This window comes from Pangasianodon hypophthalmus, chromosome 13 (assembly GCF_027358585.1).
Source record: "Pangasianodon hypophthalmus isolate fPanHyp1 chromosome 13, fPanHyp1.pri, whole genome shotgun sequence".
Classification (NCBI taxonomy): Eukaryota; Metazoa; Chordata; class Actinopteri; order Siluriformes; family Pangasiidae; genus Pangasianodon; species Pangasianodon hypophthalmus.
In genome coordinates, this window is record NC_069722.1 from 14,552,183 (window position 1) to 14,578,263 (window position 26,081).

At 38.8% G+C, this 26,081-nt stretch overlaps 1 protein-coding gene across 2 annotated transcripts in view; it reads left to right on the forward strand.

The window, feature by feature from the left end:
* Positions 1-6,718: 6,718 nt before the first annotated feature.
* The window catches only part of cyth1a (cytohesin 1a), a 66,689-nt gene continuing 47,326 nt past the window's right edge, over positions 6,719-26,081 (forward strand). Inside the window, exon 1 of one of the 2 annotated variants that reach the window (XM_026917131.3) lies at positions 6,719-6,863. In XM_026917131.3, coding sequence (XP_026772932.1) covers positions 6,845-6,863 — 19 coding nt within the window. In that variant the 5' untranslated portion in view covers positions 6,719-6,844. Of the gene's footprint in view, positions 6,864-16,523; positions 17,016-26,081 lie in introns of those variants that run through there. The other variant, XM_026917129.3, reaches the window with a different exon arrangement.

Below are 26,081 nucleotides of genomic sequence, written 5' to 3' on the forward strand. Positions count from 1 at the left end.
ATGTTTGGGCTTATATAAGTAAATTAAACACATGGATAATAGTTGGATTTGTAGTATAACTGTCCGAATAAGGATTATGCAAAAATAAATTATGTTACTGGTTAAATTCCAAATAGGTACATGTCTACACTTAGTTGTGTAAATGCAGAAATACAAGTTGTAATAAACATAATGGAAATCTTAATCATGTTAGTCTCCAGCATTCATAAATCATAAAATGGACCACTGACTCATATTCCTTTAAGTAACTTTTCTCAGCCCTTTTTTGCCCGTCTTTGAGTGATCCTGCACTAAACATTGTAGTGATCCTGACAGAACTGACTTACTCAGCTTATCAGCTCATTAACAAGCCCTGCAAGAGGTTAAAAGATAGTTCACATTTTTTAAACGATGTAGGTTAAATGTAAGCTTCTATGATAACATATGGACCAAATTGACTCCCTACAGGTGTCCCAAACCATATTACTATACTAAATAATGTGTAAAAATAGCATGCCATCATGGCTGCCATAAATTTAAATTCTTGACATATAATACTTTTCCTGAGGAGTGTGATTTTCTTATAATTGGAACACACCCTCTGGTCCCCTTTTTTAACAAGTAGAACTCGGTGCCAACTGTGTTAGCAGGAATGCCTCCAGCACCAACAACTCTAGTCCTTCTTGTTGCTAATTTGTATGCCTGAAATCCCCTTAAAATATACTTCAAACAGGAATGAAGCTATTGAAGAAAAAATATTCCAGTAATTTGACTTTGCTGTGACCTTGACCCTGTTTGGATCAGTTCCAAAATCTAATCAGTTCATCTGCTGTTTGCAGTGATAATTCCATATTGGAGAATTGTGGAAAGTGTTTGTGGAAAGTGTTTGTTTCCACAATTGTGGAAATTGTGAAAGTGAACTTCCCCACTGTGGGATCAATAAAGTTTATCTTATCTTATCTTATATAAATCCTACAAACTTTCAACCACTATTTTCTAAGAATCGCAAACTTGAATGGATGCACAGACGGATGCATACACGGACAACCCAAAAACATAATGCTAGGTTGTGAAGGCATAAAAATGGGGACCACCAATCCAGTTTGCAAGTCCAAAGGCACTAGCTCAGATCTCAATGCAACATCAACAAGGCATGTTAACTACACAGCCCCAAACTTGTCCAGAGACTTTAATATCTCCAGCCTTATCTTATCCACTGCAGCCTTGCCACTATGAAGATTTCTAACTGCCATAGTAACCTTAGCCACAGAGATGGACTCCAAAACAAGTTTTCTGGCACTGGCTACTGAAGAGAGGGCTTGTCCACTGGGTTGAAGACTTCCTGAAATTGCTACTTCATTGCTCAGAAATATCTCTAGTAGAGGTGAACACTCTCCTGCCCTTGCTTAGCAGAGCTTGTGCATGGTCTTGACGCCACCTTTGCCAGAACATCTTTGGAGTTTTGGGTGCTTTGGGGCCAAGTGGTTTTCTATGGCCTCTATAAACTCCTTGCAAGCCTTTTGCTTCTACAACTGCATAGTCCGCAGCCCTTCTGTCTTGCCTATACCTCTAAACTGAATGAGGAAAGCCTTCTGTTAGCATTAATTGGAAGGCCTCCTTCTTCAACTTGACAGCTTCCATCACCACTGGTGTCCATCAGTGCCTCTTAGGCTTCATTAGTGCATGATAGGCACCAACAGCCATCCGGCCATAGTGTCTTGCAGCTGCCTCTATGATTGAAGACTTGAACATTGTCCAAGGCCCATTATCTCACTTGGTACATGAGCGAAGTCCTTTTGTAGAAGTGAGTTAAATTCATCTCTCACTGAAGATGCTCCCAAGCAACCCGGAAGGCTCTCCTGGGTTTACCATTTAAATCTGCTTTGTGCAACGAATTACACTCACCACCAAGTGGTAAATTTTTGACAGCTCTGCAAAACATAGTCTTGTTATACAATCAAAATCAATCATTGACCATTGGCCAATGTGCTCTAGTATCAAGTGCACTTTAGAGTTTGTTATTGACAATCCCTGGCTTGGACAAAAGTCTACTAACATTTCACCACTTTGATTCATACCCAAGAGGCCATTCCTTCCAATCACACCCCTCCTATATTGCCATAATTCCCCACATGAGCACTGAAGTCCCCCTAGTGCACTATGGAGTAAGTAGGAGGTACCATCTCTCCACCTCCTCCAAGAAGGCTGAGTACTCCAAACTCCAAACAACAGTCAGTTTTCATTCCTGGACTTAAAATCTCATGGAGGCAATCCTTTTGTCCTCTGGTGAAAACTCCAACTGCAGGCCCTCAGCCTGGAACTAGTGAATATCCCAAAACCTACCTGAAGCCTAGCTCCTGTTGGAACTCTGGAGTAGGAGAGAGACCACCCAAGATCAAACATAAGATGTTTGGTACTGGAGCCCACTGTATGGGTGTAAGGCCAGCTGTAAATAGTCCGACTATATCAAGGCCTTTCCATCTCACATACAAACTCAGGCTCTTTTCCCACCAGAATTAAGTATTAAGCTCCCAGTGAAATAGCCCTGATTGTTCACCTAAGTAAGCATGCCCCTTTACCATGGCAAGGTCTCAATATTTTTATTAAATTAAAGAGGGAAAAATAAAGAGGCTGGTGAGGAAAAAGCTGTTTACAGTTGCTATACCGTAAGTAATGACAGGAACTACCTTGTTTCACAGACATTCCACAACATTAAATGTAAACATAAACCAATAAAATGATGTGCCATTTTTTAATAAATAAGAAATTGTGATCGTTGGCAAATTGCTGTGGAATACGAGGAATAAACCACATACTGTTATTGCAAAATAATCAACTTCAGGGTGGTAATAGTAACTCTGCTTTGTGTAAAAGCAAAAGGAAACCACTCTGTCATTAATTATTTTTATATAACAGCACTATTAAACCATTAAAACAAACTCACTCTGGGGTGGCGCATATAAATGGGCTAGATTTGCTAAGCCCCTCTGTCTTTCAAACATAAAAGAAAAATCAGCATAAGGTTTTATTTTGGCATCCACATCATATTATTTGCAGTTAATAAATGTTTTAAAGAGGATTAGTTTGGATTTGTAGCCAATCAATGACAGTCGTGTCACATGACCCTACAGCTAAGCTCCAGTGGTGTAATATTGCATTGCCTGATTCAGTGATGTTTCTGTTATAAATCTTCAGCAGTCACGTTACAGACTGAGTCATAGGTGTAATGAACGTGAATGAAGTGGGTTATTGACTCATTATTTTTGCCGTAAAATGCTTTTGGAGGAGAAATTAAAAGTTGATAGATTGAGCACACATTGTCTAGCACGCAGAACTGTAAGTTTTTTTGGTTCGAACGAAAGAGTTACAACTTTTATTATTATTAATGAGACTTTGGAAACACAGCAGCGCCACAAGCATTCTAACATCACATGATATGTTTCATTTCAAAATCATTTAGCTGATTTTGAAGTAGCTTTTTACTACTCATGCTTCAACTAAGTGGAATAATACCTTAAATACCTGTATTGGTAAGATCGTATATTTACAACTGACCCCAGCAGTGGCTCGTGACCATAGATTTTGCTGGGGCAGGATGCCATTAATAATGACATAGCTTCAAACAAAATGAAGTCGAAAAGCTATTACACTTGACTTCTGCTATAGGTTACTATGTAGTGAAGTTTTAGACTAACCCCATGATAGGTAGCTGAGAGACAACAACAGAGTAATCCAGCATATAGTCGAGTTCTTTTTTAAAGCTGTTTTAGACATACTTTTGTTTAACTGTTGGAGGTAATATCATTAACCAGGGTTGACAGGTTTCAGCAAAATTTTCAGCCCAACTACATCTCAAAAACCACACAAATTCAAGATTTTCTCCTTTATTTCAGTCTTTCAAGTGAATGAAATACTTGTTTCCCACGCTTTTCTGATGTATGGACATTTCTCCATAAACCCCCTTTGCCTCTCCCAATCTTTGCAATATATCTTACAAGAATCCTGGGCCTCAGATTCCTGTTATTGGCTGACACAAGTGGAATCTGACGTGGTCTTCTGCTGTTGTAGCCAATCCACCGCAAGGTTTGATGTTTTGTCCATGCTGAGATGCTTTTCTGCTCACCACGTTTGTAAAAAGTGATTATATTAGATACTATATCCTTCCTGGCAGCTCAAACAAATCTTGCCATTTTCCTCTGACCTCTCATATCAACAAGGCGTTTCCACCCACAGAACTGTCGCTCACTCAGTGTTTTTTGTTTTTCGCACCATCCTGTGTAAACTCTAGAGACTACTGTGTGTGAAATTCTCCGAAGTTCAGCAGTTTATGAAATACTCAAACCAGCCCGTCTGGTACCAATATACATGTCACAATCAAAGTCACAGAGATCACACTTTTTCCCCATTCTTATGTTTGATGTGAACATTACCCAAAGCTCTTGACCTGTATCTGCATGATTTTATGCAATGCGCTGCTGTCACATGATTGGCTGATTAGATAACTGCATGAATGTGCAGGTGTACAGGTGTTCCTAATAAAGTGGACGGTGAGTGTTTTTGTCAAATAGCAACAATTTTTTTTAATCATTGGCCACTCAAAAAAGGTAATTACTTTTAATCTGAATTTAAAATGTATGGAGTTGTGAACGAGGATTTTATGAAGATTACGCTCTGTCCCATCTGCCCCTCTGGAAAATCTTGAAATCTGATATGCTAGCTAACCAGCTTAGCTTTGTCGACTATCAAACATCCTAAAAAATCACTCAGACAGTGAATGAGCCCACGTTTTCATTTGCATACAAAACGTACACAGCATTCAAAATATTCCAGCTCTGACTCTGATGCTCAGTTCTTCAAGAGCTGTGATTACATTTGGGTTCTTTTACTACCTGCAGGCAGAGGATGCTAATGCACATGTGCAGAGCGTCATCACTGTAACTTCCTGCCCTCTCTCCCCAAGGTAAAAACATATCCTTATCCTACACAGGGTCGCAGGGAGCCTGGAGCCTATCGCAGAGGACTCAGGGCACAAGGCAGGGGACAACCTGGACAGGGTGCTAACTCATCAGAGGGCACAATCACACACAAACACACACACTACAGACATTTTGGAACAGTGCATGTCTTTGGACTGGGGAGGAAACCAGAGTACCTGGAGGAAAGCCCTGGGTGTGTGGCACTTACATATTCTGCCCATGCTTCGGGGAGAATATGCAAGAGCCGCACACGCAGGGCGGAGGCAGGATACGAACCCCCAACCTCGGAGGTGCAGATTATTTACTGAGGCTTTTTTTTATCCGAATTTTTATGAATGGCTTAAACCCCTACCTTTAAATGAAAATGTTCAGGTACAAATAAAAATATTGTATATAATTTCTTGTCATAACTATACTCTCTACCTGGCTGCTACCCCAATAACTGCTATGTCCATATACAGTACAGTATAAGCTTATCTGCTGAATACTGTCATAGTATGTTTACATTCACAGCAATTTATTATATTGTTATTCTTTTGCACTACTGTTATATCTGACACTTTCATACTAGAACTGTGTACTGGTTTGATCTGCAATGTCTCTTACTGTGCCTATTGTCCTGTTTTAGTAGTTATTGTAGTTTTAGTTATTGACATGTTTTTGTTATGTCCTGTTTTAGTTATTGTCCTGTCTTAGTTATTGTCCTGTCTTAGTTATTGTCCTGTGTTAGTTATTGTACTGTCTTAGTTATTGTCCTGTTTTAGTTATTGTACTGTCTTAGTTATTGTCCTGTGTTAGTTGTCCTGTTTTAGTAGTTATTGTCCTGTTTTAGTAGTTATTGTAATGTCATAGTTATTTTCCTGTTTTATTTAATGTCCTGTGTTAGTTATTGTCATGTTTTAGTTATTGTCATGTTTGTTATTGCCCTGTTTTAGTAGTTATTGTCCTGTTTTAGTAGTTATTGTCCTGTGTTAGTAGTTATTGTCCTGTCTTAGTTATTTTCCTGTTTTATTTATTGTCATGTTTTAGTAGTTATTGTCCTGTCTTAGTTATTGTCATGTTTTAGTTATTGTCATGTTTGTTATTGTCCTGTTTTAGTAGTTATTGTCCTGTTTTAGTAGTTATTGTCCTGTTTTAGTAGTTATTGTCCTGTCTTAGTTATTTTCCTGTTTTATTTATTGTCATGTTTTAGTAGTTATTGTCCTGTGTTAGTTATTGTCCTGTGTTAGTTATTGTCCTGTGTTAGTAGTTATTGTCCTGTGTTAGTTATTGTCCTGTGTTAGTTATTGTCCTGTGTTAGTAGTTATTGTCCTGTCCTCATGTTTGCACGTGCACTTGATGTAGTAATGTGTAGTCTCTTGTAGTTCTGTGTTGTCTGATTGTAGCACCATAGTCCTGGAGGAACATTGTTTCCTTTCACTCTGTACTCACTAGCTATATATGGTTGAAATGACAATAAAGCCACGTGACTTGACTTGAAATAGCAGCTCTTAAACTAAACCACTGACAAACCCACGTGTACCAACAAGCCTATTTTCTACCAAAACCACAATCTCACATGTAACAGACTGAGCAGACACAGTAGCACAGCACTCCCACTGTCCTGTATCATGCAGGCTGCATTATGTGCTGTAGTCCTCATGCATAGCCCAGTACTCAGCGCGTGACATCATGCTGAAAAGGAGGAGTCATATACAGTAGATGGAGAATAACAAACCATGCAAGTATAAAAGCGTATCAGAGGTGGCGCAGGATAGTGTGTGAGAAGATCGCAGAGAGACAGAGAGAGAGAGAGAGAGAGATTGAGAGAGAGAGGGCACTCATTGGAGATCAGCACTGCGCCAGCAGCGCCTCCCACTCTGCCAGTGTCCCAGTCTCCCACAGCCGGCATGGAGGCGGAAAGCCACGGTAAGAGCGCATCCTTTACTGCAGTTCTTCGTGATGCAGAGTCGTGACTGAGGGAATGGTCTCTTGTAGCACCGTAGAGCATCATTTCTGCACGCGCTCGATGGCTCCTCTGGGCTTTCCTCCTATGCGTTTCTGCATGCGTATAAAGTGCTTGAGGCGCGCGCCAAGTTTCCAAGGATAGACCACATCTCATCTCTTAATGCATGTTAGAAAAGACAGGAGGTGTGAATTATTCACTGATTCTGCGTCAAGGCTTTTCCTCAAAGACTGTGCCCAACCCTAGTTCTGTTTTATAATCACCTTCTATAACCAGGAGCATTGTTTTTTTTTTTTTTTTTTTTTTTTTTTAGGTTCCCAACCCTGGTCCTGGTTCTGGAGTACCTCCTTTCCTGCACATTTCTGTTTTCAGTCTTTTCCCTTCTCCCAATATACCTCATTCAGCTCACCAGCACTTCCTGAGTTGTGATGCAATGACATGTGCAAGACAGGGGTTACTCCAGGACCAGCTTTGAGAACCTGTGGCCTAGAACTTTGTATAACTCCTCCTATTTAATGCGGAGTTGTTTTCAGTCGATGCCACACACTGACACTCCAGGACTCCTGATCCGTAACGTTTTACTGTATAATCCACAGTAGTTCACAGTATGATCATTTTATCAAAAGTGCTCATTTCATCATAACGGCCGTACTGGATTGCTCTGCTACATCAGAGATGGAAAGATCTTAATTATTCATTGGTCAGCTTGCTAAGTGCACGATGCATCTCGGAATAGCGCATCTCAGAATAGAGACTGTGGTTGCAGTGGTCCGTTGCAGGAGATCATCTGTTATAGAGCCTTCAAGATTTCTGCATGTTAATGGCTCTCAGATTTGATTAGTGATTTTGTGGTAATTTAATATGATGACAGCAATTACTTGGAACACGTTTTGCGTGCGAATTGATCAAATGAGCAACGATGGGAAAGAGAAAGATCATTTGTTCAGGGAAAATCTAAACATTTTGCTTTTTTTTCAGTGTCTTAAATTGATTTTATTGGTGTCTTGTGACTAAAACACTTTGAAATGGTCTCAGAGGGCATAGCATTCTGAAATACTTAACGTACAATTATCAGCCACTTTATTAGGAACAGCACACTAATACTGGGTAAGACCTCACTTTGCCTTCAGAAGAGCCTCAAGTCTTCATGGCATGGATTCTACAAGGTGTTGGAAAGATTGTGGTTCATGTTGACATGATTGTGGCACATAATTGCACATTCACGCTCGAGAGGTGCAATGAGTGCCAAGAAAACATTCTCCACAAGCAGCTTGACCTTTGGACACAAGGCAGGTTGAGTCCACTGTTGCCACCAAATTCTGACGCTTCCATCTGCATGTTGCAGCAGAAATCGAGGTTAATCAGACCAGCTGTCCAGTTTCCACGAGCCTTTGCTCACTGTAGCCTTAGATTCCTGTTCTTGGCTCACAGGAGTGGAACTCGATGTGGTCTTCTGCTTTTGTAGACCCTTTACCTCAAGGTTCAAGGCTCGTAGCCTTTCTGTCAGCTCGAACCAGTCTGATCATTCTCCTCTGAGAATGACCAGCAAGGTGTTTCCACCCACAGAACTGCCACTCACTGGATGTTTTTTGTTTTTTTGCACCATTCTGTGTAAAATCTAGAGACTGTTGTGTGTGAAAATCCCAGGAAATAAGCAGTTTCTGAAATATTCAAACCAGCCCATGTGTAACCACCAACAATGCCATGGGTAAAAATCATTGAGATCAAATTTCTTTCCCCCGATTCCGATATTTGATGTGAACATTAACGTAACCTCTTGACCCGCGTTTGCATGATTTTATGCATTGCACTGCTGCCACATGATTGGATAACTGCATGAATGATCAGGTGTACAGGTATTCCTAATAAAGTGGCTAGTGAGTGGATGTTTCATTAGAGAAACACATGCAACTTTTTGTTTATACAGTTTTTATTTACGGAGCATACAAATCCCCAAAAACACCAAACACCCCATTTTATAATATTGCAAACCTGATTTTTTTTAAAAAAATATATTTTTCCAGGTTCACAGAGCAGTGTTTCAGGATGTGTTATATACAAATTATTATATGAATTCCTGTCTATTATAATGGATAACAATCAACAGTTTTGGCCTTTGGCTCACCAAAATACACAACACACTCTTCAACACTATTCAGTGGGAGTTAAATTCATGCAATACAATGTATTAATGCCATTAATCCCCTAATTTACATCAATCCACTTTAAATACTTCATGCTATGCATTGTTTACCAAGTTGACCTCACAGAAAGCAAAAGCACTGTTTATCTCCTTTAGTGGACCTTGGACTTCCTGTGTCCGTTTATCCCCCAAACGTTTTGCAGTCGTCTCTCTCTGCCCGTATCTCACCGAGATGGCTCTCCATTACAACGTACTGTAATCTTATAATTGACATTAAGCCCTGAAATTCGAGCTCTAATCAGTTTTACTCGATACCCAGCATGCTCTGCTTCTGACTGTCTTGCCTTCCTTAGCCTAACCTTTATCATTCTGGTTTGAAGGCGCTATTCACCCAAAAGTGAGTGATCCCTGAATTTGCAATTTTTGCATCTGTATTTTAAATAAAATTTATCCACTGCTAAGGGATTAAGTGTAGCTTCAAAACTGCGTCTAGGCACAGGCATATGAGACAAGCTTTCAGAGCTGCAATATGCCACAATGTTGTGAATAGCCAGAAGCTATAAAAACAGATCAAATGAATGAGAATCTAAAAAAGGAAAAACCAACATAGAATGTCTTAGTAATGTATTGAGCCACCACAAGCCACCAGAACGGCTTCACTGAGCCTTGATATAGATTCTACAAGTCTCTGGAACTGTAATGGAGAGATAAACGCCATTCTTCCAAAAAATATTCCTTCAGTTGGTGATTTTGATGATGATGATGGTGGTGGTGGTGGTGGTGGAGGGTGCTGTCTAACACACTGCTGCTCAACTGGATTGAGATTTGGTGATTGTGAAGGGCATAGCATTTGATTTACATCACTGTGATACTCATCAGACCATTCATTAAGCCCTCATGCTATGTGGATAAGGATATTCCTGGGAACATCCTGGAAGATACCTCTCTTATCAGCACAGTAATGTTTTGCACGATAAAGGTGATCAGTCAGAATAAGTTTGTATTGACGTGATTGCTGTGTCTCCTCCCTCTAAGGGGACAAGTTTGTCCAAACCATGATAGCAAAACACCAGCAAAAGGTGTAGGTGTGTGTGGGTGTGTGTTTGCATCAGTGGTGTAGCCAGAATTTGATTTCAAAGATTACTTGTTTATTAGTAAATTCATCTTCAGTAATCGTTTTATCCTGCTCAGGGTTGCAGCGGGTCCAGAGCCCATCCCTGGAACACTGGGCGTGAAGCAGGAGAATTCGCCCCAGTAGGGAGAGCAGTCCATCGCAGGACACCATGAACACACACTCAGGAGCAAATTATGGGGCAGTCTGCCTACTTGCACATTGGACAGTGGGAGGAAACTTATGCAAACATGTGGAGAGCATGCTGGAGCTGCGAGGCAGCCTCACTACCCACTGTGTCACTGTGCCACCGGAAAAACACATTTTATAATTTAAACATAACATATCCTCAAATTTAATGATCTGCTTTAGTGGGCCTAGTGATGAGTTGTTCATAAATAAATTAGCTCTTTTGACCTTGCTCTTTTAGGTGAAGATTGAACTTACCTGCATATATATGCCTCCATTTTTGACATGCAGTTAGGCAAAGGCAAAAAAAATATCGCATACTCTGTCCAGTTTAGGGAAATAAATACCAGCGAGCCATTTGGGAGCTGATAGAGTTGGTTCTTATTGGTTAGCTGACCCTAATCATCTGAGTCACTGAACTGGAATTCCTATCACTAGATGGCACTATGGCTGGTACAGGCTAATTAAGCAATATACATCAATGTCTAGAGCGACTGTAAAGCATTGTAATTATCACTCTGCTAATTCCTGTTCTTCTATAGGCTTTAAAAAAAATCCAAGACTAAGCAAGAACTTAGTTGCAACAGTGATGTGTTAACTACTGTGATAGCTGTCTAAGGAAATGGCAGAGTGCAGCTAAGTGAGAAGTGTGACAGTCGTGTGCTGCTACACTGTACACCACTTCCATTAACATGGATGCATGTTGGACAGAAATAGGCTTAAGAGGAGATCCATGCTCAATAAATATTATAGACTAAATGAAATGTTTGTAATGTAATTATTGTTTGGTTTTAATTGTTATTTATGAATTATTCTCTAAGTCAAGTTTATCTGCAAAGAACCTCTTAATAACAGTTTTCTCTGCAAAGAAATAACAGTTTTCCCTGCATCCGCAAGGTTGACAATCAAAACAACTGACATTATCTGACATTATCTCCCATGCAACCACACACACACACACACACACACACACACACAAGTATGCTAGTGAAGATGAGTGGCTGTGTACACGTGTAGGCCCTGTTTTTCCAATTTAGCTAGCTTTCGGTAATAGTTGACTCAACTCAGAAGTGTAAATTTACATTACACACATTTCCACTTGAATCACAAAGGAAGGAGAGCATAGGGGTTAATGTATATTTCACTAGGAACTTGAGCTTGATAGCAAACACTAAGTGTTAATGCAAATATTGTACTTTATTTATACTCTAACCAAATCACATCAGTTTAAACACTTCCCTGTTTCTTTGTCTGTCTATTACATACATACATATATATATATATATATATATACACAGAATACTGTACTGTACAGTACTGTGCAAAAGTCTTAGGCACATGCAAAGAAATGCTGTAGAGCAAAGATGCCTTCAAACATAATGAAACTAAATGTTTCTACATAAAAAAAATACTATAAAGAGCAGTAAACAGTAATAAATGAAACAAAGTCAATATCTGGTGTGACGATCCTTCACTTTAAAAAAAAAATAGTAGTCTCAGATACAATGTGTGCAGTTTTATAAGGAAATGAGCTGTAAGTGTTACTGAGCATCTTGCAGAAGCAGCTACAGTTCTTCTGGAGACGTTGACTGTCACACTTGCTTCTTATTTTTGCAGCAAAATCCAGCAGCCTTCATTATGTTTTTTGTCTGAAAAGTGTCTCTTATGTAATATGCTGCTTTCTTTATTGACATACAAACATTTTTCTGTAACATTTAATTTTGTGCTGGAAAACTAATGTTTGGAAATCTAAAATGTTTTTGTACTGAATCAATAATGTGGAAGACATAAAATAAAAATCTATAACAAAGTTTGTGCTAAAAAAAATAGGGTGCCTAAGACTTTTGCACAGTACTCTATATATATATATTTACATATATAAAACCAGGAAGAAGGATTTGCTAGACAAACACATTTGCAGATTAGATATCGAAGTAAATTATGTCCGCTGTCATGAACAGATGTTGTAGTTAGCTGTGTATAATGCAGAATGGCTATAGCAAAGTCCATGCTATAGTTTTGCAATACGACATGTTCTATTTACAGCTTTGTTCAGCATGATTTTGCTGTTTTGGTATGGAAATTGTATCAGATTGCATTGCCTTCTGCTCCTGAAGTCTGCAGTCATCCCCTGGGCCTCATTTCTCAAGTTAATTCATCTAATACAGAAATATGTCATCCATTAATCTAGCGATATTAAAGACAGTAATGAAACAGAGCCTGGCTTTACACTTCTGTTCAGGTGAGAGAAAAACAGGCAGTGACTTTTTATCAGGGAAAGTTTTTGGGCTTTTGAGATTCAGTGGGATGAGTATCAGAAATTTTACTCGTGGTCTTACTTAATTACATTGCCAAGAAAAAAAAACTAACTTTTTACTGTTTACATTCGTACTTAGACCTACTTGTTACAAATCTATCATTCAGCCAAGGACTGTATGCAACATATCAGTCAAATAAGCTGAGTTCAGCATCCAGGCATTTCAGTTTAGCATCCAATCAAGTTCATCACTCCAAAAAAATAAAAAGTAAAAAAAAATAATTAAAAAAATTGCACCAATTCATCATCTACGGTGACCTTCTCATGCTACACAATGAAGTTAGTGCTATAGTTACCTGGCCTTACCTCTGTAAAACATTTTAATTTGCTGGAGTAAGCAAGGACTCATATACAATGAGGCGTCTCCTTTGCTTCCCTAGAAGGCATGAACTCCATCTGACTGAAAAAGCATGTTGAGGTTTAGCGAGTTTGTTAATATCAACTGCCTGTATGTAGCTATTTTCTTTGCTAATGCCAGGGTAGACTAGCACTGATTCTAGTGCCTCACATAAATTGATTAGGCAGCAAATTAAATTCTACCTAATGGAAAAAGCTATTGATTATTGACATGATATTGTATTTCTGATTAATTCACTGTCATGTATGTGATCAGCAAACTTACAGAGAATTAATTATGTTTTCAGGCAATACAACCTTTGGATTTAAAAAAAAATCATGCAAAATCATTTACTTTTCACATGAAAACATGACATTAAATTAATTTCATCAGTTGACAGCATTTATTTACTTGAGTACAACTTTTCTACTTTCACTTGAGTACATTTTTGGCTGCATACTTCCACTTTTAACTGAGTAATATTTCGAGACATTATGTATACCTTCACTAAAGTATAATTTCTCAGTAGAAAGGTGACAGTATAGCCAGGTCTCTTCATAATAGTAGTACATTTAGTGACCACCAGGGGGCAACATTCTGGCATTGTTTCAAACAAAGAGCCAAGAATTTCAGGGTTAGGGGTTCTCTGGCAATCTTGGGATTTTGAACTCAGAGCTGCTCAAATTATGTTTATATTGTAGCATCACAGTGCTGCAGTACACTAGGTGCTAGAGTTAGAGTTTAGAGAATTAGAGAGGTGTTAGTGTTGGAAATGAAGTCTTATTTGTTAGGATAGTAAGGATAGTGGGTTGATTGTATAGCTTGGCTGTATGTGTTGTACTAGAATATTATTTTACTGTATATTTGTTCGTGCTCATGTTTTCCACAAAACCCATTTATGTTATTCTTGCTGGTTTTTCTCCATATTGAGCCAGTTTTGTGGCTATCTGCCAACTATGCTTGTTGTAAGTGTGTGTTAGCATTAAGTGCATTGTTTTTACAATCTCCTGATTGAGATTCTTTCTCACTGACACCACAGTATGGACTAATAATAATCTGTGGTATACTGTAAGGTAGCGAGTTACTTGTTACAGTGGTGGAAATCACAAACCGCTATTATAAGTTGTCGTATTTATTACTGTACTTATTAGCCTGTTTGACTGGTCACTTGAATTGAATGGTTTTAACCCAAACCACAAAAACTCAAAAACAGTTAGGGGTATAAATGATGACAACTCGGGCCTAATGTGTCGTGTCAGTAAAAAGTTCAGGAATAATAAGTTATATGGATATAATAACTAGACAAAATGTTAATGTACACAATTAAATAACCTTCATGAAATGTGTACTGGTCCGTGGAATTCATCTTTCCATTCCCTGGCTTCAAAATGGTTGAGAACCTCTAGTTTAAGGGACATGGACATTAATCAGCGTTAGAAGTTGCACACTTTTTGGTAACGACGTACTGTTCAAGCTGTTCTGAAGTGTAAAAATGATGTCCTCTTGCAGACATTTTGTGCACTGCGAGATATGCAAAAGGTCAGATCACAGTGGAAGTACACACTCATGGGTTTCAGTGTTTCCTAAAAGTGGAAGTGCACACTAAAATGTGAAGTGTGACACACTGGCTGAGTCAGTAGGAAGTGGACATTGTGTCCTCTGATGGCTTTTTTTTCCCCTTGATGTGCAGCTGCAGCATTTTCCGTCCCAGCTCCAGTGCGTGTGCCATGGCACTAGTTTTGATCTTACCTTTTATCTTTACTGTTTCACCGTCTTTCTCTCTCTGTCATTCTATCTGTCTCTCTCTTTATTTATCTTTCAGTATCTTTCTTGCATTTTTATCTTAATTAACCATTTGCATCTTGCTGTCTTTCCATGTTTCTCATCATCTACCTGTGGTTACCAGACTTTCTGTATTTCTGTTGTTCTCATTCATGAATTTCCCGGAAACTCAGCATTTCAGTGTTTCTATAGTCTATCACGAGCGCTCCGACTGTAACGGCCATTTATCTCACTTCAACATAGCGTTATGGAGCTTTTACTATCACACAGTCACTGATGCAACCCAGAAGCAACTCCAAACAACAGTTACGTTTTAACAGTTACAGTTCCCTTAATCTCATTTTGTAGCGTAATCTAGTTTATAAGCATAAACAAATATTAACACATGGGCTATGTGCTGTTACCTGAGGTAGCAATAAAACATGCAGTGTATAGGCGACCCATACGTCCCGTAGCTCTACTTTGGGGTGTTTATTCCCTTCATTTAATATCCACTGTTACAAAAAACAATATTAATGTTTCATGTTTGAACTTGAGCTGCATTTATGGATAAATTCCATTGCCATTTTTTATTCAGAGTAATAACAGCTCAAATTCTGGTAGTAAAGTGACCATCAGTTGCTCCCTTTAAATAATAAGAGTTTAGAAGGGCCCTTGGAAAGAATGGCTTGGCAAAATGAGGCTTCATCGCTTGGACAATTGGACAGTACTATAAAATGTGCAGGGATGTGTGTATGGAATGGTTATTAGTGATGATGGAGAAATTAATAAACGATACCAAGTGAAGGAAACTGCAGTATCTATTTAAAAACAAATCACTGCGCTTAAGGTTAGGGTTCAGTTTAGGTGTGTGTGTGTGTGTGTGTGTGTGTTAAATGTCTAAATGTCAGTGTACTATTGTACAGAGTGGATCCGACACACACATTTATTACAAAAGATGAGCAAATTGCCTTGGCCACCTGTTGCCAAGCAACAACGTCATCTTTATTAATGCCTTACTTTTATAAGTCTTAACTACTGAAAGAGCTGATGGAAAGAGATCATGAAAGATAATGAAACTGTGAAACATATCGAGAAACAAGACAATAATAAGTCATTCAGTCATTCAATAAAAGACCACAATATTAAAAAAAAATCTAAATGGGTTACAGTAAGATGAGGATTTTTCTTACCACATTTTCCTTGTTATGATAAATGAGTGGGACTGTTTGCTGTAACTTCTGCTGTGAGTGTGTTGTGTAATTTCAGAGAAAGACAGAAAACATTGTGTGGGTTGCGCCTAATTGTGTAACAAGGTATGCAGACTTCAGTACAACCACATTGACGTGTTTGTTTCTCTAACAAGGTGTGTGTTGATCTTACAATAGATTATATATTTTATGTAGTCATTCAGCAAGTCCGAAGAAAATCGAGAGAGAGACAGAGAGAGAGACAGACAGAGAGATAGAGAGAGAGACAGAGAGGGGGAGAGAGAGACAGAGAGGGGAGAGAGAGACAGAGAGGGGAGAGAGAGACAGAGAGAGATAGAGAGATAGAGAGAGAGAGACAGAGAGGGAGAGACAGAGAGGAGGAGAGAGAGACAGAGAGAGATAGAGAGATAGAGAGAGAGAGACAGAGAGGGGGAGAGAGAGACAGAGAGGTTAGAGAGAGACAGAGAGATAGAGAGAGACAGAGAGAGACAGAGAGGGGAGAGAGAGACAGAGAGGGAGAGACAGAGAGGAGGAGAGAGAGACAGAGAGGGAGATAGAGACAGAGAGAGAGAGAGAGGGAAAACACAGAAGCAGAGGCGGAGGCAGAAAGAGCGCTGAGTTTAAGACCCTATGCACATAGAGAGGAAGGCTGTGATTGCATGATCGCAGAAAACTGATGCAGAGAGACGTACTAGGATTACCCCACACTCTCTGTCTCACTTCTTTCACTCACACTTGGACAAGAGGACATTAAAAAAAAAAAAGCCTTATGGAGAAGGAAGTAGCTTTGAGTAACCTTGGAGTAACCTGCTGAAAGTCCGCGACAATGGCCACTGAACTGACTGTCACACACACTTATCTTCTGACAGTGTGAAATTGGAGAAGAGAAAGAGGACGTAACAGGAGAGGCGAGAGTGAGGACAAATTTAGTGTTTCGGAAAAAAATTAAACGCTTTCATAGAGCAAAGTAATGGGGACAGTGAGTGAACTGTGTGTGTCCAGCCTTCAGGCTTTCATGTGTCCACCAGTGCCGATCCCATGTCCAGGTAAGACAAGGAGGAACGGAGATGGCAGAGAAAAGTAACTTACTGTTTATTGTCACTGTAGCGCTTACGTTATAGCTCTCACCAGCTTCCAGCGTACTTACTAGCTCTTCTCTTAACACCATCATGTGTCATCGTGTGTGTGTTTCTGCCCTGTCTTACTTTTGCTTTGGGCTGTTTTGTATTCATATTGTGAAGTGTGTCTTTGTGAAGTTTCTTTGAGCTTTGGAAAGCCATACTATGTGTTATTGTTATCAGCTCATTTTAAAGCTGATGGAGGGAGGTGTGGAATACATTCATGTGGTGTATATCGTGATAAAGGTTTTGAATGTTAGTCAAAAAAATTTCCTGGAGGAATTTTTGCCCCTGTTAGAAATTCTTTGGACTGATATACTGTGTTGCTTGAAAAACATTGTAGACAGGGAAAAAAAGGAAGTATGAGGTATTGACTTTAGATGTTTGTTTCTGAATTGTTACTGAATTTAACCATATACCTTTTTTCTTATTAGCTTGTTAGTTTGAAATGCTGGTGAATTTTAATAAAGGGGGCATAGCAAGAGGATTTAATTTTTTTTGATCAAAAGTCACATGAAAGTACGTATACTCTGAAGTGCATTTGCATGCAGAAAGTATTTATACTTGGAAGTGCTACCGTGCGTATGTTTCCTTCATGCATATGTACTTCCTGTATATGTCCTTGTTGTATAAGCAATACAGTGCATTGGTTTCTGACAGGAAAACAACCTTTTGAAGACTTTTCACATCAAGATATAAGCTTTTCACATCAAGATATAGTTGTAAACATATATGGAAGTGCAGAGAACCAATGAGATTGCAACCTGCAAAGATTTGAAACCTTTCGCCAGTCCACAATAAGTACAACAGGAAAGTCTGAAGGTGAGACAAGGCTACCTGTGAATATGAACCACCCTCAATGTTGCATTAGAAGGGAAATCCACCCTGTTACTCAATATTTATAGTAAATATGTGATCTTTAATGGTGTCCAAGATTTAATTTATCCTGAAATTCTATCTTCACTTTAGTTAACAGTTTGCTACATTACCCAGAGTGCCATTCACCAATCTCTCCAATACTGGTGCAAGTGGGAATTAGCCCTTGCTTTGTATTCTGTTATTAAAGAGAGTGATGCAGCAGCGCTTTAATCTTTTAGTCTGTCCAGCTCTCAAACCTCCATGTCTGTACTCTCAGCTCAAACTGCTCAGGTTCCAAAGCTTCAACATTCACGCTAATACCACCAGGCCACGCCCCCTAACTCAGCGCAACTCTGTCATATAGCTGCATTGCATTCTGGAACTTGCAGAATGTTATTTGGAGCGCAATGTGACATTTATCACTTATGTTTGAGATAATATAAAACATAATAATAGAATAACGAAAATACGGCACGGGCAAACAAATACACAAATGTACATCACAAATGTATTTCAATATAAACATTAAAGTGTTTCAGAGTGTACTTTTCCTTTACGTACATCCTGAAACACTTTTTCTCATATGCATTTTGGAAACGTTGTCATGTTTCGAAACATCTCAAAAGGATCATGGTCTCATTATGGTTAGCTTAAGTCCATGGTAAAGCAGCTAAGGTTGGCAAAGAGAGCAGAGTGATTAGATCTCTTAGGCTGAACTTTCCTGATAAGCCTAGATCTCCTAAGATTGCGTTTCTGGTCTTGACTGCCTCTATGATATGCTGGAAGCAAACAAGTCTGAATGTTTTGTTATGCTCATCAGATGCACATATTTATGACCTTATCTTTAATCACTAGCTCTGCATTTCCGCTTCACAAAAGGCATGGGAGCTATTTACTGCCCATCATTTGGCCAACCAGCCGAAAATGGCTGCTTTCCACAGCAGAATAATACAGGAAGCAGTCCACAAACAAAAACAGGACATTTTGTTTGTTCTTGTGATCTGATTGTTGCTTCTTGCTGCCAGTGTGTAGAAAGAGAAATTAAAAGTTAATGACAGTATGGCTGGTCGAGGACAATAAAAGAAGTGGAAAATCACACTAGATAGTGGTTACTCTGTGGCAGCGTATGTTTGAGCAACAGGAAGGCACTGTTCCTCAGAGAGCGGTAATTTGGGCCTGTCTGATAGCTATGCTTTTATCGAGGGTGGACGTGGCTCCGGGGGCTGTGTGATACAGGAACATAATGAGCTGCTAGACAGAAGCAGAGCTGATGTGATTTTTGCCACCCCATTGGGAAAATATGATTAGACTACTGGAGGTTTCTATGGACTGAGGTCAAGGATGTCTAATCTAGAATGTTTCTGTAACAGGCAGAACCAGGCTATTGTTAGCAGGTAAAATATCATAGGGCATTTTTTTGTTTGATTTTTCCCCATTTATCCCCAATTTGGTCACGTACCTATTCCCACCCACCAGCCAGCTCTCCCCTATCACCACGTGGCTAACACGTGCTAACACACAAGCCAGCCAATGCATCTCTTTAAATTGCTGCTCATGCTACATCACAAGGCAGTGTAACACACTCTGAGAAAAGCACTAACTGCTCTCTACTACATGCATGAGCTCACATTAGTTAGTGTCACTCTGACTGACAATGGAACGAGTAACACCATCAATCCCTGTCTAGGACTCCCGGCTACAGATGGCTGTGGCATCGTCGCAGTTCGAGGTTTTCTTCTATAGATTTGTTGGTATTTGGAGTGGCATATTGACAGACCTTTCATTAGCTGCTCAGTTTGCTCATTTATATCAAAAGAACCTGGTTTCTCTAAAGGTATCAGGGTGTTGTGTGCATGATTCCTAGGAGCTCATACAGCTGGGGGTGTAAATTATGTATCTCTATCTATAATGAGCCAGATGTGCGACTGACTTAGGCTAATTAGACACAAGCGTGGAAGCGTTTTATACTCAGTGCAGATCTCCAGAAATTAGGACATTTAGTTAAGACATTTTTATAGCTTTTTTTTTTCCAGACACATGGCCATTTGCTCATGTGAAATGTGAAAGATTTGAACCTATGTGTGGGCCAGAAAACTGGTTTACGTGAACACAGTCCATGAGAACCATGAGAACTTATGAGGCCCACACCATGTGTGAAAGCTATTCACTTTCATTGGTATTGAATAATATGCTTGGTTTAACTTGACATACTATGTCCTATTTCAAGTTTCACAATGGTGTGGAATGGGATATGATATTTGTGGATGAAACAGAATGGTCTTTTGATATATGGAATGAAGACGGTATTCACATGTGACTACAATTATATACAGTTATATACTTTTTGTACATATGAGCAGCCAGGAACCTTGAAACTGAACTGGTGACGATTGTTGAGAAAAAATAGAAATAAACAATATGTTAATTAAATAAATATAAATAAAAACAACAAAGCATGGATTGCTAAAATATATAAATACATAGTGAAGCTAGTAGCCTCGCTAACACTGAACATCAGTACTACAATAGTGTAGTACGGTACGACAATAATATCTACTAAAACATCAGCGTTGCTTAGTCTAACAGTAAGGGGAAAAAAGCAAAAAGTCCAATTCAAATTATTCACATTTTAAAACTCTTCAAATATTGAAATATTTTTCTTCAAATATTGAAATAAATCTTGAAATATTTGTAATGGCAGACTGGGATGGACAGATCTGTGCTGGGGTGAAGGGTACTGAGTCTTCATGCTGAGCACTAAGAGATTCAGAGCTACTTCAAAGAGAATCCATTGCAAGTGAATCCAGACTGAGATCCTCAAAGCTGATTTTCAAAGCCTGTGCGGCGTGTATCTCAGTCCCCTCCTCCTTCTTCCAACCACTCTTTGCATTTAGTTTATATATTATGGATGAAAAAGATCAGAATCTTTTGCTACAATGAATTAGAAAGATAATGAGTGGATAAATTGTTTACCGTAACATTCGGCATGTTTTTTTGCAATGTCTACTCGTTTTCTGCAATGTTAATTACGTAATTAGTGGAAAAAACTATACGGCCAACAGCATGTGGTCACCTGACCATCATACCCGTATGTGAGTCTTCCCCAAACTGTTACCCCAATGTTTTAAGTACACAATTGTCTAGAATGTCTTTGTATGCTGTAGCTTTCAAAGACGTTTGTCTTCACTGGAACTAAAGGGTCCAAACTTGTTCCAGCATGAAACAAGGTTGACGTGGAAGAACTAGAGTGGCCCGACCCCTGACCTCAACCCCACTGAACACGTTTGGGATGAACTGGAACCCCGACTGCACACCAGGCCTCCTCACTTGACATCAGTGCCTGACCTCACTAATGTTCTTGTAGCTGAATGGGCAAATCCCCACAGACATGGTCCAAAATCTAGTGGAAAGCCTTCCCAGAAGAGTGGAGGTTATTATAACACCAAAGTGGGGGCCAAGTCCATGTTAATGCCCATGGGCATATATGGGTGTGATGGTTAGTTGTCCACATACAGTACTATTGGCCATATAGTGTATTTTACTAATAGTAATGAGGAGATTTCCCTCCCCACCAGCAGAGATTGTGATCATCGGAACACTAGCGTAACTGCTTACGATCACTTCCTGTTTACCTCCTGGTTTCAGAGTGTTTAAACTGTTCGTGCGTATCCAGTAATTGAGAAGTCTTGACATTTCCTGTGCCTGAGTAAGCTCTGAGCCTGGGTATTAGTGACTGCATTATTGTGTTTTGAACTGTCGCCTTGTTATTGGATTGCTCTTTGGATTATCCTTCAGCCTTGTTGAACTTTATCGATTGTATTTTAACTAGATGGCACGATACCACTTTTTTCCAATTCCGATACTCATCCAATAGTGTTTTCTTTAAAAATGACTAAGCTTTGAATTTTTTTTAACTGAAGCGCTTCACAGTTAATCTGTTTCACATAAAAATCATTTAGTACATTGTAAATATAATAAATATAATAAAATATAAAGTATAAATCTAATAAAAATCAATCCTAAGAAAAGAAAACACAATCTCTTTATATGTAATATTTCAAGTTCCAAAATAAATGTATTTTTCCAAATATATTTCCCATCATTGCCATTTATTACAGCACCTCATATCTGATATTATCTGATGTATTGTCTGATATGCAATCCACCATTTTGTCCCAATACTGATACTAGGTATCAGATCACTGCCATCTCTAATTTTAATCATTGCCCGCCTCATCAGGTTTGGATTCTGGATATTGATTTCACTTTGTTATGATCTGCAGTACACCTCTTGCGCATGGATCACTGTGCTTCTGAGTCTCCTTTGTTACACTAATGTAGCAATTAAATCACATGACTGAGGTCTGGCACTGGTGTGAACTAGTGCAAGTGAAGTTATAGGAAGTGTGTCATTGCATGAACGTGGAAGTTTTCGGAAATCCAGTGAGCTAGCCGTGTTTGTTTAACACTTTTATGAGGAATTTGGAACGACTATCACTCCTTTGCGTCGGTACGACATGGCTTCACCAAATTATTTCACACTCCAGATATAAAGGCTTGATTCATTAGGTAACACACACACACAAACACACACACAAGGATGCATCAGCTGCTTCAGCAATAGCAGCCCAGCCTTCAAGTGAAGTGTGTCTGTTGAATGTTTGTATTGGTCAAAATTCCCAACTCATAAGTTATAACACCAAAAAATTAATGCCAATTTTTTTCAGTTTTACTCAAGTCGATACTTATTATTATTCTTATTATTATATACTTATTACACACTTATCATATATCTGTATAAGAATACATCATTCTATTTATTGTATGTACTGTTGGGTTCACAATCCCCCAGGTATTCTAGGGGGAAAAATAAAATGTACCTGTATGCATCTACAGAATAGAATAAAATAAAATGAAATTAAAATAAAATAAAATAAAAATTCAAGAAGTTAAAAGCGAAATGTGGGTGGCACAGTGATGCATGCAGGGTCCCTGGTTTGATCATGAGTTTGCATGTTCTCCCCATGTCCACATGGGTTTTTTCCAGGTTCTCCAATCTCTTCCCAAAAACAGTAGGCAGACTGGCTACTTGAAGATGAATGAATGGAAATAGAAATGAGGGTGTATTCTTCAACAAGACAACAATCCATAACCCAACGAGAAATAGTTTGAACAGAACCAAAAGCAAGCAGTCATGGAACCTGCAGGCCCGATTTACAGAAGGCTGGGTATGACAGCTGGCACAGTTAGAACTGAGATGTCAGGAAGAACGAAAGGGAGAATATTACAACTAAGAGGATTCAAAATATGAAAAATATTGACGCAGTTACAAAGTCAAAATCGTGGCCCTACAAGTTATAAGACAGTGCGTATATCACAGTAAGAAAGAGAAATGCAGACTTTTCAAGAAATATTCACAAGTAATCATATGGTAAAATCAGTGTTAGTAACCAGTTATTACTTATGATAATGAAGGGACGTCTGTGAAATTGATAAAACATAAAGCATAAAACATATTCGGGCTTGCGCTCAACTGTATTCGTAATATATAATTGTATTATATTAGTAAGAATTTTCAAATATATCTGAATTTCTTACTGAAATGTTTATTCTGCAGATGTGCTAGTGTTGGTAATCTGTAAAAAAAAATCATTGAATAGGAGAGTAGTTAGAAAATGAAGTGGTAAAAGCATCCTGAGATTAAACTTATTGAAAACAAGCTCCACTGTATGCCTGATATAAGCTTACAATATACTTCAAACAGGAAGGAAGCTATTGAGGAAAAACTATTTCAGACATTTGACCTTGCTGTGACCTTGACCCTGTTTGGATCAGTTCAGCAGGATGGACAGACGGACAACCTGAAAAAAAAAACATAATGCCTCCACCACCTAGTGGCGGAAACATAACAAGTAATACGTTATATCATTTACCCAGACTCTCCCACATCCCTATTCCCGACAGTGTGCACCTTCAGTGTGATGCACAAGCCGTATATCTCAGCCAATATGACATCATGTCCATCAGTGTTCATAAGTGTCCATAGTTTGAATTTGTGGCCAGTTATTACAGGCATTAGTAAATCTTGTCACACCCTTTAGTCCTGTGAGGCTGTGTTTTTAAGCAGTGGTGTGTTGAGCAATGCGCTAGTGTCTGTGAAATGTCAAGGATAATCAAGATTTGTTATGTTGGTTCAGATGATGTGCTGGCTCAGTATGGCCACTGAGTGTTTGGGATAAAATGTCTACTCCAAAGCCTTTAATTACAAATATTGTAAAAAAAAAAAAAAAAATAATAATAATGTTTTATTTTCAGTTGATAATGTTATATTTGCATCTGCAATGCAGAAGTGAATATTTTTCAGTTTTACAGTGGGCGATTCTCTATTATTATATTAATTTAATAATAATTTAAGGAATTAGTTGGATGTTTCGTAGTTGCTAAATGTAATAATAAGCTATATTGTTATAGTTGGGGTTGAAATTATGGCTAGTCAGATGAAAAATGTACTGTTTGTTTGTTAGGATGTCGTTTAGACAGATGTTGTCCGAGAACAGCATTACCAGAAGGTCATAAATGACGCTCCTACGCTCTTCCTTCGACCTATAAATCCTACATTCTGTGACAACTCCTGTGACTTCTGAGAAATGTGTAGAGAAAAACAGGGATTGTTAGGGTTTTCCCCAACCAGATCATTAAATGTGCTGTGAAACTAGCATGTCATGTAATTTACCCAGACTCTCCCACGTCCTTATTCCCGGCAATCTGACTGGCACAGGTTCTACCCAATTGTGTTTAGAAATAACAAAATGGTTTCGGACAGACAAATTTAGTTGCCTTTGTATTTTTTGCACAACTTCAGTAGAACAGATCTTTGAGATATTGTAATGTGTCACCGATCCTCTGCTTGACACCTCAATCTGAGACTGTTTGAGAAATAGAACCAACATGAATTGAAACTAATGCATGATCATTAGAGTAATTCTTCTGGTAGATCACCCCGCTGAGTGGATGACTTTCACCTCTAGACAATGTGTCTTTCCTTGCTGGAGGGACAGTTGCTGTGGCGTCTCCTCCTGTTTTTACACAGAGCGCATTTATTACCCCCATATATTACCCCACGTAGCAAATTGAGATGTCTGGAGTCAAAGACAAATAACGCAACTGCTCTGAAAATTTGGTTTGCCAACCTGTTATTATGGTGCTGCCTCATAAGTTCATATTTATTTGTACAATTAATGAGAGTGTCCTGGGTCTTTGATTGTTTCTCCAGTATGGCCTACAGTGCAAATAATGTAGGTGCTTAAGGACGTATTCATAATTTAATCAATCCGATGGCTTTAACCCACATAGTCTTTAATCTTTGGAGTAAAAGGAAAGAAGAGTATAATGTGTATAATACATCATTTCTGTGATGCGTATGGATCAGACACTCTCTGACCCTGCTTGCTCATTTGTAATATACTGTACGTGTGACATTTTTACTGAGGGGTTTTATCCCTGCCATTCTGCACTGCTTTCTTGTAACCATTAGGGGGTGATAAAAGAAAAGCTCAAGGTTGCGTTGCATTAAAATTGCCCTTGTGGGCTTTTGCATTATGTCAATCTAATCATACAGATTCCCTGAACTGAATCTGTGATAATCTTTACAGATATGAGAAGCATTTTAATTGAATCGTTTGGCAGCAGCTCTTTTATTCACGGTGAGGCAGAATCCAGAGTAAGCATACATCTAGATTAGTTGATGGTTAAAAGCTTTGCTCTTTGCTCTCTCATTTATTGAGTACTATAGTCATATGTCATTTAATACGAAAACAACATTATGTGACTTTGCACCCTTCGGTAATTAAACTATTCCCTGAGCACTGAGTGTGAGAAAGGAACGCACCCTGGATGGGATGCCAGTCTATCACAGGGCACCATGTGGCACATTCACACACTTATTCACCCAAGGCTAATGATTTGAAAGGTATCAAAAATAACTTGGTTGGCTGATGGGATGAGCAACTGATATTTTGAATCAGAGTGAATGTGGGACATGATTCCTCTTCTCGCCTTCTGTTCAGTAAGTACATTTGGAGGACAGTTAACTGAGAATGACACAAAAACACAAGCCAGGAAGTTTCAGAACTCAGT